The 15,802-nt window shown below is 33.0% G+C and overlaps 1 protein-coding gene across 1 annotated transcript in view; it reads left to right on the top strand.

The window, feature by feature from the left end:
- Positions 1 to 15,802, top strand: part of DCC (DCC netrin 1 receptor) — a 1,459,593-nt gene that overhangs the window by 1,237,618 nt on the left and 206,173 nt on the right. The window contains exon 14 of the mRNA XM_074202006.1: positions 8,617 to 8,727. Coding sequence (XP_074058107.1) covers positions 8,617 to 8,727 — 111 coding nt within the window. The remainder of the gene's footprint in view (positions 1 to 8,616; positions 8,728 to 15,802) is intronic.

The raw sequence follows: 15,802 nt of genomic DNA, 5'->3' as shown, positions 1-15,802 counted from the left end.
AATTAAAAATACCCTCAAAAACTGCTGATGACGCTACCTTGGATGCAGGCAGAGGAAGATGGTTTGCTGGTCTGAAAAAAAAGTCCACCCTAAATCTGGCCATGGTCATTTAAGACCTTTATATTTTAGCTAGTTATGCTTGCTTTTAATTCATAACTGAGTTATGCAAGGTCAAATGTTTCTTTACTACTGGATAACTGCAGGTACTATAGACAGTCCCAAGTCATCTTGACCTGGTTTCACCTCTGGGTCTCTTTTTCAAGCTGATGATTATAGCTTCATAACTACAGTGTCTTTGTGTCATATAGCTACTCCCTAAATTTGACAGCATGTAATTATGTTGTAGGAGAATGTTCATCCTGATGAGATGGCAAAGGTAAAGAAAATCAAGTTTCAATAAGATTACCTGCCATAGAGTGATGGTGTGTCAGAGCTCATTTGTAATTGAGACAGTCTTAGAAACCATCAGATACCCTGTTTATTCTTAAAGACTTAAGTGACAATAATATGTAAAAAGGCTATATCAACTTTTTCCTCATTTTGCTAGCTTGTAGCAGTGGCTTGTGGTGAGGCATAAAGAATGCTTTCATTGTAAGGGAGCCTAGAGTCTATAAAAAAAAGTACTCTGGATTAGTAGGAGAGGGTTAGCTATGACTTATCTTTAGAGTAAAATTAGGGAATTCATGATGACAAACATTCTCAGCAGTAAATGGAAGTCATAGATCCTACTGAAGAGAAAATGATGCCTGATGTTTAAATCTTGAAGATTTGACCATGGTTTTAAAATATCATTATTAGATACATTTGTGTGTTGATTTGACTGCAAGAAATTTAGAAATACTGGAATGATTCAATTAGGTGATTTAAATATTCAGGTGTAGATACTTAAAATTTCTTTACAAGCCTCTATTTGTTAGGCAGGTGTTTCTTTCTTTTTTTTCCTCAGGATAATGAGACATCTGCAGTAACAAAGTAATTCAGAGTTATAACAAGGATTTTAAATAGCTGCTATCAGTTTTATTGTGGGAACCCATGTCAGCTAAATTTTAAAGTGCTGTTTTTAATTTTGAGTGCTCTTCCCAGGAGGTTGTTTGTGATTAAATTTAACAGTTTTCTTGTGTTCCACGGCCAATATAGAATAAACATAATGATAAACGTGTATTGGTATTTTATGGACTGAAAAATGGAAGCAATAGCACAGCAATTTTATAACAGGTCTAGCAATTCAAGGAAAAAAGGAAAGATTATACTGGTTTAAAATGTCACCAACTCAGGTTATCATGATTTTAAAGAAATTAGATTGTCATGCAATTTTAGAACTGGAAGTGACCTTAGAGATCATCTAATTAAACCTCCACATTTTATACTTAAGGAAACTAAAGTGAAGAGACAGTGAGTTAGCTGTACTTACATAGCTAGTAAGAGAAAGAAACTGCACTAGAGAGTCTAGGTTGCCTGGACCTTTGACCCAATGTTCTTTCTATCATATGTCATACTTTTTTTTCCCCAAAAATATTTAGGTTATTTAGTTTATGCTCTCCTGCCCAACAATTGCTTCAATGACTCAAGACCATTTCAAAAGTGTTTAGAAAAAATGTGGGAAAGGAAATCTAGACATGATTAGGTAAGAGTAGTAAGATTTTAAAGCTCAAATATTCATGCTATCTTTCCAACTATTTTTTATAGAACTAGTAAGATGAGTCTTTGAGTAAGCAATTTACTATTAATTTTAGATTGTTCCTTGTATCTCTACTGCCAGTTGACAACTAGCATGACACAGAATAACCATTTCTGTATTGTGATAATACCAACAAATATAATACTAATAAATGTGAATGAATGTATAGATAAAACAGAAAAAAAGGAAAAGGCAGGTTAACAAGGAATTCTTTGGCTCTTTTTCCCAAACAAGAGTTGTTCTCAAGTGAAGGTAAATTAATTTTCTATGTGATCCTGGATGTAGCTGTGATCCTTTAAGAATTTTCCACTTTTTATAAATTTCCAGGCAAACATTCATATTTTTCGATAACTCACTGTTGATATTCATTGATTACCCACTTACAGCTCACAACCTTGAAAATTAACACCACTGTTACTCATCATTATCTTGATCTTTTCTCCCTTTATTTTCTGCAGGACAATAAGATAGAAATTCTCACTTCTTTTGTCACCAGATATGAAGAAAAAGCATTGTTGGCAGAATATAAAGAAAGTCAGGGCACTGTGTTTCTAGAGAAAAAACTACTCTCAGTCAAAATAGTGTGTTAGCATGGAAAAAGTAAGGATTTACAGGTCCTCAGGTTCAAAGCATGACTTTTCTTGTGCTTACTTCCATGTCCATAGGCAAGTCACTTCTACTTATTTCAATTTCCTTATTTTTTAAAATATGGATAACTCTAAATTCCCTTCATACTTCAGCAATATAGGATTACATAAGCTATAATGAGGAAAAGTCTGACCTGGGGAATCATATAGCATGAAATAGTTTACTTTTTAATCCATACTTCATTTTTCTTTATATTCTCAATATCATAATATATCTTTTTTTTCCTGTTTTTGCAAGGCAATGGGGTTAAGTGACTTGCACAAGATCACACAGCTAGGTAATTATTAAGTGTCTGAGATCACATTTGAACTCAGGTCCTCCTGATTCCAGGGTCGGTGCTCTATCCACTGAACCACCTAGCTGCACCTATCCTAAATCTTATTTTTATAAATACATATAGTCACTTTACCATATTTTAATATAATATATTTTACTATTCAATAATCTATGAATACATAATCAGTAATGCAGATCCTATCATCTTTTTATATAAACATATTTGAGAAATGTAGTAAAATGGGCATGATCAATTGATATTCACTGATGCATGCTTCTATGCTTCATCGTGGCCTGGAAGTGATACTGTATTCTATAAGACTATGTAAATGGAGTGAAGGCAGGCCTTGGAAGATCTTTCTAAAATGAAGAGGCTTCAGAGAATACTTCCTAAAACTTTCTTGTTGCTCAATTGTTTCAGTTATGTCCCATTCTTTATGATCCCATTTGAGGTTTTCTTGGCAGAGTTACTGAAGTGACTTGTCATTTCCTTTTCCAGCTTATTTCATAGATTCAAACTATTTCATAGTTTCCTAACTGAGGCAAAAGTGACTTGCCCAGGGTCACACAACTAGTAAGTGTCTAAGGTCTCATTTCATCTGACTCCAGGCCTGGCACTCTATCTACTGTGAAACTTAGCTACCCCCTTCGCCTAAAATAATCTTTTCCTTTTATTTCTTTATTGTCAATGTGTATGTGTATATGTATGTGTGGGTTTCTATAAATATATTACACACATATATTTACATATGTGTGCATATGTGCATTTCTATGCTTATATCTACATTAGCTCTTCTGGTAAAATAGAAATTCTTGAAGACAGAAAATATTGGTAGGTGCTTAATAAAAGATTGCTGATTGATTTTTGAATTACATGTCTTTTGTGTGAAGACATAACTAGTTACATTTGGAGATCTTGGATCACCATGGTGAGAAGTATTCTGGTCACAACAATTCTAGAAGAATATATATCTACTAAGAGAGAGAGAGAATTTGCGGTTGGCATCAGTATAAGGAGTGTCCATGATAAGATACTATGAATCTTTGAAGAACTGGAATACCATAAATGAAAAGATGGCAAAAGTATCTCATTTCTTCAACAGGGAGAAACTATGACATGGGATAAAGCCTTCACAACCTAATCCCTCTTCCACTTTTCCAGTTTTCTTAATCCTTATGTACCCCCACAACCCCTGTAACATACTTCAATCCAATGATGGACCTCCTTGCCTTCCTTCAAATAAGATAATCCATCTACCAACTCTGAGTATTTTTAGTGGTTGTCCCTCATGCCAGATATGCTGTCCCTCCTCTTGTCCATCTGGGATTCCTTGATTCCTTTAAGTCTCAACAGAAGTCCCTACTTCTGCTGGAAACCTTTCCTATTCTTCTTTAATGCTAATGTCATCTCCCTGTTGATTATATTCAATTTACCTTGTATCTTGTTTGCATATAATTGTTTGTATATTGTCTTACCATTAGACTGTAAGCTCCTTGAAGGAAGAAACCACTTTTTGCCCCAAAAGTAAAAGCTTAATAAATGTTTATTGACTATTTTGAAGTCAAGAAGATTTAGATTCAAATCTCATTTTAAATACATCCTATGCAAAAGACCTTTCCCTGCCTATATAACTTTTTAAAAACCCCAGTTTAGAAAATCGTGATAATAATATCTCTCAACTAATTGTGAGAAATGTAGTAAGATAATATAAAGCACTTTGAAAACCTTAAATCACTATATAAATGTGAGTAATTAAATCAACTATGATATTTATATGGAGGCAGTCTGCTAATCCATACTACAAACTGTTTAACTCTTAGGACAAGGATTTCCTACATTTTTATAACCAAAAATGTTATCATTAGGTAGTCAGTGTTCTAGCCAATGGAACTTCTGAAACTGAACAAGGAAAAATTATAAGACAGAGGTAAAGTTCATCTCAAAGTCTGTATAAAATGCCTGTCCAGTTTAATATGGAAGTCAGAGCTTGACTCTATTGCTATAGCCTCGAATAGCCTAGGGTAACCTCCACTCAATCCAAGAAGCCAGATCAGAGTGGGAATTTTTTCATCCATAAGTATGCTAAAGAGAGATAGGACTCACCAACAGCAACACAAAGAATAATAGATTGAGATAAATGGCAGGTCACATTTCGTGTATAGCACTCATTGAATCCCAGAACTTGTGAAACAAGTATAATAAGAGGAAGTCTTCGAATTTTTGGAAATTCTCATTCAGATATAAAGTAGTGCAAACATAAATCCTCTCAGAGTGAAAGATAAAGCCATCATTCCCTTGAGGAAAAGAAAAGCATCATTTCTTTTATGTAAAAGCAGAATAGGTAGAATAGAATTTCAGTTAGCTAAATTTAAGAGTTCCATCTTCAAAATATCTTTTTTCAATGGACTGCATATGTCAACAATGTAAATTCTATAATATCTATTCCATTATGTTAAGCTTCATATCTACCCTGCTAACATTTAAACTGAAAATGTAATTGGAAGAGAAATAACATCAATAATACATTAATATGACTAAAATTGTCATAAAAGCAGCAAATAAAGAGTTGGTTCTAGAATCAGGAACACTTAGTACAAACCCAACCTCAGATATTTACTAGGTATATGAACCTGAACAACTCACTTAACCTCTTTCAGCATTCTCATGTATAGAGTTTCTTCATGTATAAATAGAGGGAATAATAATGACTACCTCCAAGAGTGTTTATAAGGCTAAAATGAGATATTTGTAAAATTCTTTGAAAGCTTTAACATACTTAATAAATGTTTGGTATCATTATCATCATCATGACAATCGTCATTATAAAAGATCACTATATAAAAAGAGATTTTATTAAATTTGGAAACTTGTTTGCAGATCTTTAATTGGTGAACCTTTTTGGTTTGTTTTGTTTGTAAGAAGCAACAAACAAAAACAACAGCCATGATTCCTAACTCATTTTCCCTAATTCTTGGACCTATCCTTCTTTGAGATATATTAAAAATCAATCTGTGGACATCTATAAAATCATTTACCCTCATGTTCTCTTCCCCTTATCCCTTACTTAGAGATTTGTGCTCACTGTACTTAGGCTCAGCAGCTCTCCCAGTTGGGTCAACTTTTACAAAAAAATTCTTTTGAATAGCAATCTTTATTATTTTTTATCCATATGCACATGGTTTTTTATTTTTAAGTTACAATATTTCCTTCCACCTTCCCTTCCCATTCTCTTCCCCTCAGTGGTGAACAGTCAGGGTAGCATTGTACATACATATTGTGTCATCTTCTTAAGTGCTTATGGCACTTGTTCACAGAGTATCTGGGAAACTAAGACACTACTACTAATACAGATGAGAACAGATTTCTATGAAAGTCAGCAGGACTTACCATTACTTCTATTCCTCTTTCATTTATTCATAATAGTCTCAGGATGGTCTGTCATAGTTCTCTGCAGGCCTAGAGTTCAAGTGATTTATACTGGTTTGCTGTACAAAGCAAGATTGTTCTTCGTAGTTGCCTTTTCCCTAATATTTTGCAAATGAACTTCACTGTAATCATTAATGTGATGCAGACATTGGCTGCCATGTCCCTGGACTTGACAAGGAGGTTCAATATTTTCTGTCTAAAATTTTTGTTTGTTTTGAATCAAGATCTTTCTGTCGACTAATGTGCCTTCTTTCTCATCTCTATAAAATGTTCATGAGAATAATCTATGTATTCAATAAAGGTTCCCTTAATGAAAAAAAATGTAAAGGGTATAGGCAGGATTTCATAGGTAAATTTCTAAACAAGACCATATATTTATAGTCATAAACTCACAAATATTAGATCGTGCCGTGTTTATAGTTTAATGGTATATAAAGTATGTAAGATAATAGAGCAAAAAACATTCTTGAAAGATTACTAAAAAATATTCCTACACCTACATCAAAATTATACAATATATTATGACAGATGAAACTATAAAATAAGTTCTCTCAGAAATCTTCTAATGAGTAAAATTCATCAAACAAGGTATTAAACAAGATATATATATATATTTATTTATGCATATATATATATATATATATATATTTTCACTTAAGGTGTTAGCTAGATTCATCAATACTGAGCTTTTTTTATTGTTCAGTTCATGTATGTTTCTTCATGACCCCATTTGGGATTTTCTTGGCAGAGAAACAGGGGTGTATTAGTTTCAAACAAAGAAGGATTTCCTATTGATAAAGCAGCTCACTAGATGAGCCTATTTACAGGAGCATTTGGATTAATTGTATTGATCTAAACAACATTGCAAAGCCAAAGCTGAAATGCACAACAATTTGTAATATACATAGTGCCAAAATGAAAAATACATGTTGCCAAAACTAAGACATACAATTGGACTGGAAACCTAGTTCAGAAGTTTTGTTCATAAATATATGAACCTTGAACAAAGTAGACCCAAAAGGGCATGAGTTTCCTCCTGAGAAAGTTCTTTGCATCGCAATCCTTATGTAATGCCCCAGGACCTGACTTGAGTTATCCAGATCTCTGAAGTTCAGCCTTATAGGGACATCATCTCTTGTATACACATTATTTTCATTTATTTTAGTTTATTTTTAACTTATCTTGGTCCATATAGATGTAACTTGCAAGTATATTATACAGCTTTTTAGTGTTTATATAAATTTTGACTTTCTTTTATTTTCATCTCTTTAATGTCAAGGACTTTGTCAATTTAGTTTGAGTTGTGCATTGGTTAGAGCATGCCATTTATTCATTTAAAAATGTAATTTGAGGGGTGGCTAGGTGGTGCAATGGATAGAGCACTGGCCCTGGAGTCAGGAGTACCTGAGATCAAATCCAGCCTCAGACACTTAATAATTACCTTACCTGCGTGGCCTTTGGGCAAGCCACTTAACTACATTTGCCTTGCCTAAAAAAATGTAATTTGAATACAGTAATTTGTCAAATTGATGATATAGGAGATAGAATACTGAGCCTAGGGTAAGGAAGACCTGAGTTAAAATCCAAACTTCTGTGATACCAGGCAAGTTACTTAACCTAGTTTCCCTTTCCTCATCTGTAAAATAAGTTGAAAAAGAAAATGCAAATCACTTCAATATCTTTGTTAAGAAACCTGAAATGGAGTTATGAAGAGTCAGAAAGGACTTAAATGACTAAATAGCAATTGGCCAAATTAGAATTAGATGTAGGCCAGAGAAATCTTATCTTTAGGGGAAAAAAATAAAATGTAGAATTGGTAGACTATTAAGGTCTTGACCTGGGCCTTGAGATAGATTTCCTTTATGTTTTCTTCTTTGTAGAGTTCCAAGATGATTTTATGTTGAAAGTTAAATGATTAGGGCTAAATTATACAAAACTTTGCAATACTGGTTGGAACAATGCAGTCTCTGCTTAACTATTTAAAATTTGTGTTTCAAGGCATTGAAGATTGGATATTTTCTTTTTGTTTTGTTTTGGTTTTTTGCAAGGTTTTGGGGTTAAGTGACAACTAGGCAATTATTAAGTGTCTGAGGCTGGATTTGAACTCAAGTACTCCTGACTCCAGGGCCCATGTGCTCTATCCATGGATTGGATATTTTCAATAAATACCTTTTTTACCTTTTAATCCCTATTCTTTTTTTAATTATAGTTAATGAACAACTAAGACATTTAAAAAAATTTTTTTTTCTTGCCTTATAAATAAGAGTCCTTCCAAACTAGGAAAGAAGCAGATCCTTGATGTTGTTATGTGGTGGTTGATTCTCCATGGTTAATATTGCATGCTTTGAATAAATTCAGGGATATTTCTTTAAATATATTGCTTTAGAAATGGAGAACAACAAAATGTAAAGAATAGAAAAAGAGTGCTGTTATGACTTTATTGTCCTTTGTAAACAAACAAAAAAGAGAAATAGACTTAAGCTATTGCTTTCTACTGTTGTAGTTAATGTTATTATTGCTTTGACAACTCTAATGGAAAGATTCTTACTCAATGGTCCTTTTTCTTTTGCTCTCATGTCTTTCCCAGGACTAGAAAAAGGAAGTCAATACAGTTTCCAAGTGGCAGCCATGACAGTTAATGGCACTGGTCCTTCCTCAGACTGGTATACCGCTGAGACACCAGAGAATGATCTAGATGGTAATTACATTTTCCTTCTGTAAATGTCATTCTTTTCTATATCTTGCCTTAACTTTCAACCTTTTAACAAAAGGGGGGAAATTCTCTAAGTAAAGAACAGGACTTATTCCTATAATTTCTGTGGCACAAACTTATACTACTCGCATTTGCCCAGCACATAACTTTATGAATAGAAAACTGTATATGCATTTGTTGATAATAATGATAGACTTGTCTTCCCAAGAAGAGAATAGACAGTATCAGTTTCCCCATAATGATCTCCTTCTATTTTTTGGTATAATTATTGCTATGATATGGGATAATATTGAAAAAATGTGATAATGATGAAAACAATTTTATTGTTTTCTATCTTCAATGGTCTTGTAAGAAGTCATACCTTTTCTGGGTCATTCTTAATATATTGTTATGTATCCAGTGGCATTTTCATTCATAATATGTACTAACATTCCTTTGTGTCTTGATCTAATATCTTATCAATAGAACAAGTCTGTTGTTCTCATTCATGTTTATCATGACTGTGTGAGGGTTGTCATGTGTACAAGTGAAGTATTCAAGTTGGTAAAAGAATCTTTGTTACTTAATTAAAAGTATCTGAACATGGAAGCTTTTAATGACAACATGAAATCTAACTGTCAAAATTAACAAAGTGACCGAAAATGAAATCAATATAAAAGTGACTAAGATTTCTGAAATAAAAGTGGGAAGAGTAATGAAACAAAAAGCAGATAAAAGACTTTTAAAGATTTGGATAAAAGATGCTTAAATGAAATTAAAAATAAAGCTAAATAGTCTATTTAATTGAAAATTTAATCGAAAAGACATTTGACAAAGAAGTATTGAAAGGAAGCATGAACTCCTAAATCTAGACAGAAACTAACATAAAAAAATAAGAAAAATATATGATTAAAAACAGAAACTAAAATAAAATAAGAAAAACATGTGATAAAAAAAAACCTAATGAAAATGTGAAATTGCAAAGCTAGAGTAATATTTGACTAAAAGGGAATCACAGATCCACAGAGTTGCAAAGAATGATAATATACTCTAAATCTTCAAACTCTGGAGGAATTAAGAAACTCTTCTATAATAAATCCAGCAAGTGATCTTACAGTTTCCATTTGAATCCCTCTAATGACGGTCATCTATATTGTTGGATATCTTTACTATTTAGAAAGGGTTTCTAGAATTACATTAAAATATCTTACAAGTATTTATTCATCTAACATGTATTTATGGTGTACTGATCCATCTAGGTACATGATTCTAGAAGAACGAGTTTTAAAGGCAAAGTCATTTGCTGAACCCAAATCTAACCTACTATAACTACCAACCCTTGCTGCCAGTATTGCCTTCTGGCATCAGAGAAAATACGTAAAATCCCTCTTCATTTGAGAAATCTTCTCACATTTGAAGAGACCAATGAGTTTAAACTTTTCCAGTGTAAACACATGGAGAGGGATAGATGGATGTGGGGGCTAAATGGGACCCTCATAAGTAAGAAGGCCAGGGGAGGCTAGGTGGCACAGTGGATAAAGCACTGGCCCTGGAGTCAGGAGTACCTGGGTTCAAATCCAGTCTTAGACACTTAATAATTACCTAGCTATGTGGCTTTGGGCAAGCTACTTAACCCCATTTGCCTTGCAAAAAACTAAAAAAAAATAAGTAAGAAGGCCATTAGACTACATTGTATATAGTCCTTCATGGTATTGATTCATTCTCAGATATGAATGGTTAAAATCATAGTGGAAGTTGAATTAATGGTGACAAAGCTAAGAAAGATAACAAAAATTATGTTGGTAAGTAGAATAGTCCATTACTGAAGCCTAGTATCACATTAGCTATTTTGATTGAAATGGCATAGTCAAATTAGACTAAAATCCCCAGGCCTTTTTTTTTAATATTATATGCTTTCTAATCATGTTTCCCTCATTATGTATTTTTGCAGTTTTTTTTAATAACACAAGATTATTTACTTTAATTACTCTTAACTAATCTTTTTTTTTTCTGGCCAGCTTCTTTGGTCCATTGTTATTGCCTTTTCAATGCCACTTCTAACATTTGGTGTTTTAGCTATTACTCATAGTTATGTATTACCTGAAAATTTCATGAATATCATCCATACCTACATTTTAATCATTCATTAAAACAAACTGAGAAATGAACATTGAAATGAGGAGGTCTGAGGAAAGAGAGATCCTTAGAATATCCCATTAAAATCATTTCTCCATATTGATATCAAGACAAATTGCTCTAATTATCCTTTCTGAGCTTCATTATAAGTTGTTTTAATGAAATAAAGACCCTGAAATATGGATATAATTTTGACAGGCTGACAGAGTGGTCAGGGAAGAGTATGGTATAGCACCCATAGACCATCTTTATTTTTTTTCCCAATTGATATTTTATTTTCCTAATTATATGTTGTGAAAGTTTTTCAACATACATCTACACGCATATGCATATTTTTAAGTTACATGATTTCCTTCCACCCTCCCTTCTTATCCCCCTCTTCCCTTAACGGTGAAGAGTCAGATGAATATTGTACATACACATTTATGTATAACATGTTTACAGATTGGTCATTTTTGGTATGAGGAATTAGGAATAAGGAAAAAGAGAAATCCATGAGATAGAAAAGACATATATAAGAGAAATTTTTAAATAGTCAATGTAATGTCCATTCAGATTCTATGGGTTATTTTGGTTTTATTTTTTTTCCTTCCTCTGGATAGGGATAACATTGTTTATAGCTGATTTCCTAGGGTAGTCCAAGCTCTCTGAACTACTGAGAGTAGCTGCTTCCATCAAGTTTGATCAAGTTATAATGTTGTTAGTGTGTATAATGTTCTCTTGGTTCTGTCCCCTTCACTCTTCAATCAGTTCCTGTAATTCATTCCATGCTTCTTTAGAGTCTGTCCATTCATAGTTTCTTATAGAACAATAGTATTCCATAATATTCATGTACCATAACTTGTTCCACCATTCCCCAATCGATGGGCATCCCCTCAATTTTCAATTCTTTGCCACTTCAAAAAGAACTGCTATGAATATTTTGGAGCATGTGGGACCTTCCCATTTTTATTTTTTAATTTTTCTAGTTTTTAATTTTTTGGTTTTGTTTTATTATTTCTTGATTTCTCACAGTCATCGGCTTCCCTTAGCTTCTTTTTTTACTATTATTTATTTTTTTAACCATATGGATATGTATATTTTTGAGTTTTAAAATTTCCTTCCATCCTCCCTTCCCACTCCCCTCTTTCCCATTTTTTTATGATTTCTTCTGAATAAAGGCCTAGATTTGGAATTGTTGGGTCAAAGAGTATGATCAGATTTATTATTCTTTGAACCCATAGAGCATCTTTAACAAATATTAGTTGTTAGTAAGGGTTTTTTTTTATTTCTTCAAAACAATGGGGTAAATTACCTTGCCCAAGGTGAGGCAGTTAAGTATTAAGTATCTGAAGCTGAATTTGAACTCAGGTCCTCCTGATGCTAGTGCCAATTCTCTATCTATCCCACCATCCAGTTACCCCAAGTTAGTATTTTTAATCTTCCTTTAATTCTAGCTTTTTTCTTATCTCCATTTACCCCCTTTATAACTCAACTCCTTTTTGAATTTAAGCATCCTTCCACAGTTCAGGTGTTTTCCATTTGCATACTTTTCCCTTTTCTTTCCCTTTCTTTTTTGAAGTGGCAATTCTCATTCATGCACAAATAAGCATTTAGTGTACTGAATAGTACTATTAACATAAAAAAGTTGTGAAATTTGCCATGTTCATAAGATAGTGAAGTTGATACCTCAATAAGTAGGGTTGATAGCACAAATAATGACCATGGACATCACATAGTTAAAGGAAATTTGAAAAATTTATAAAGTAAATGATAATATGTGAAGAGAGGGAAAACATGTCTGATTACCATGTTTTACTTGTGTGGCAGTGGCCTATTTGCCTGGCAAATATGACCTATTTTATAAAAAAAAATTTGCTCTCTTAGAAATGTGTATAAAATTTGAATCTCATTGGTGATGTTTGCTTCACTGGTTATTCAACTCACTGGACTGGCTTCAGTTTACCCCTTCTTTCTCTTGAAAACTTTAAAAAAGTTGGCACAAGATACCAAAATACTACTATTTGGATATGATTGTTATATGATTCTAGTAATTAGATTAAGACAAAGTTGGTTGGCAGGGAGATTCTCCAGTAACCATTGGTCCTCCCCTTAGTTTCCAAGTTCTTGTTTAATATCCTCCTTCCTATCCCCTAGGAAGAAAAAAAAAGTAATACTATCACCATGTATCTCCTTTAGGGCATACCAGGTAACATAATTTGATAGAATTATGCTATAACTTAGAGTTGTAGTATCTCAATTTTAATTCAGGTACCAACACTCAGTTTACTTCTCTGGGGTTGGAATAGATAATCACTAAACTTCAAGCTCTACATTTTTGATTCATGCCATATATTCCTTCATGCTAAACATATTTTCTGTTATGAAGTTTATTTCTAATTAAATCTTTTGTTGATATTTTTAATCTTTGTGTCAAGATGAAAAGTATTTCTTTTTATTCTCATTATTAGAAAAACAAAATTGATTCTTATGGGGAGTTCTCCCCATAGACTTCCTCTAAATCCTTTGTGAACTACAGGGGAAGGCACTGACCTTGGCAACCAAATGAACTATAAGAATAAAAATAATTCTGCACTGAAACTGAACTCAAGCATTGTAACTCTGGGAATGCATTTTCTTTGATAACACTTTTCTACCACTGAGGCTCTTTGCAAACCCTAAGGGAATCATCTACTTATTATTGTGACTACTAAGAGTCCTGCAAAAGTCAGCTAATTCAAAGTTGTTTTCTCTTCTTTTCCTATTGCTTCTCTTGGTCCTTTTGAACTGCTTTTTAATAAAAACTGTATCATTCAGAAGTCTTCACTAATCCCTATATATTGGTCATTTAATTATAATGTTTTGTTAAAGCAATTATAAATCAGAAAACCACATTTTATTTATGGGCCCTGGAAAATCTGCATGTTCTTACTGACAATTGGGAAGTTTTAAAGTATTTATTTTGTGCTCTAAAATTTTCAGTTCTTAAAATAGTTGAAAGTTTAGTTTCCCTTGAAGGATCTTATTTAAATAGCTTCAAGGAGGATGTAAGAGAATGTGTAATTAAGTTTGGAAGACTGCTCCAAGAAAATGGGCTTGGAGTCACCTGTCATGTCTCTTTTTAAATGAACAGATGGTAACTGTTGTGCACAATCAGTTGGGTTGTAGCTTAACTGAAACTCAGCATTAGCTTGGGAGAACATGACAAGTTAAATTTGATTGGTCAGAAGTTTGTGAAAATCAGCAGTGAATGCAAAATTTTGGGAATAAATGGATTTGTCTCTAATCTAACACTATTCCACCACCCATATCAATAGAAATGGTAATGAGTTACAATAGTGTATTCATTTATCTGGGGGAGGGGGGAGTCTGTTTATATAAGTCGTTTCTTCTGAAACCTAAAATGGGAATATATCCCTGAGATCTGTAAGCTCTAAAATATAGACTGTTCACTTTCTATGTACATAGATTTAATAGGAGTCCAATTCAAATGACTTACTGAATATTGAGGAGATCTAAGATGTACCTACCCAGAAAGAAGGCATACCACATAGTGAACCTGGCATAACTATTCTCATGATTTGGATTCAATAATAGGAACTCATTGATGAGAGAGCATGAGAAAATGTAAAATGCCAATGCAAAAGAATTCAAGGATATATGAGATAAAATTTTAAAATCAGATAGAACATTAAATTGTTTATGATCTTGGAGGTGCCTAGAGAAAAAGTTTCAAATGAATAATTTGCTGGCTAAGCTCAAAATAATTTTTAAATCCTGATTCATTTAGACAAAGATAAGAAGATTGGGAATCAATCAACCAGGATTCCTTTATTTTTGCTTTTGTTTTGGATAGTCTAAATGACAAGCAGTCAGTTTACATGCTCTTCCTAGCATTTTTGGCACCATATCCAAAGCCAAATAGATGATGAAAGACTGGAAACTGACTATGATGCTCAAACCTGAGTCAGAAAAAACTAAAATGCTATAAAAATTGATAGAATAAGTATGTTCTCTCTAAAGAGAGAATCAAGGAAAAAAATGTATGTCCACAGAGACTAACCAAAGACTAATCTTCAGGTAAGTCCTAACTAGATTGACTGTCTGAGGAGAAATCCTCAAATATTAGAGAAGTATATATCTTCCAACTCAAGCAAAGGAAAATGCTAGAGACCCTAAACTTCTTTGATAGAAAATAATTTAATTTTCACAGAGACATGATTTCCTAGATTTCAAAATATAGACTAAAATGCACCAAAAATGAGAAGAGGTATACTTATTACTTTAGAAACAGCAAGGTTTGTTCTTCCCTAGTGAAAATACTATCATTGTGTCTCTAACTTTGAATACAAGAACTGCCACAAGACCAGGTGTTAGTTATACTGATGAATGCAATTGATCTACCAGAAAAAAAAAAAAAAACACTTAAACACTTTGGCTATTCTTATCTCAACATAATGTAGTGGAAAGAGCACAGAATATGCAATCAGAAGACCTGGACTTTTCTTCTGGCTCTGTCAATTAGAAGCTGCATGACATTAGGCAAGACATGTAATTGAGATGACTCTCAATTCTTCATCTGCAAAAAATAGAAAACATAATTCTTCCTTGTCCTAACTACATTATGGAGTATATCAATGAGTTAATATAGGTGAAGGACTTTATAAAGAACTCTCTGTAGCATTTTACAGTATTATATACTGCTTAGTTTGCCTTAAAGTTGAGAGAGACAGAGACAGAGACAAAGACTGAGAGAAAGAGTAGCTTATTGACCTTGTATGGAGTACTGGTCTTGGAGGAAGGAAATCTTGATTCAAATCCTGTCATACTCACTGACTGTGGGATGTTTAATTTCTCTGGACCTCTGTTTCTTAATCTATTAAATAAAACAGGGAATTGAATTCAATGGCTTATAAAATCCTTTTCAGGTTGGAATCTATGGTGTCATGAGTTGGATTCAAGCACA

This window comes from Macrotis lagotis, chromosome X, assembly GCF_037893015.1.
Source record: "Macrotis lagotis isolate mMagLag1 chromosome X, bilby.v1.9.chrom.fasta, whole genome shotgun sequence".
Lineage (NCBI taxonomy): Eukaryota > Metazoa > Chordata > Mammalia > Peramelemorphia > Peramelidae > Macrotis > Macrotis lagotis.
Note: the sequence above shows the minus strand (reverse complement) of the source record. Positions and strands in the feature narration are given on the sequence as shown.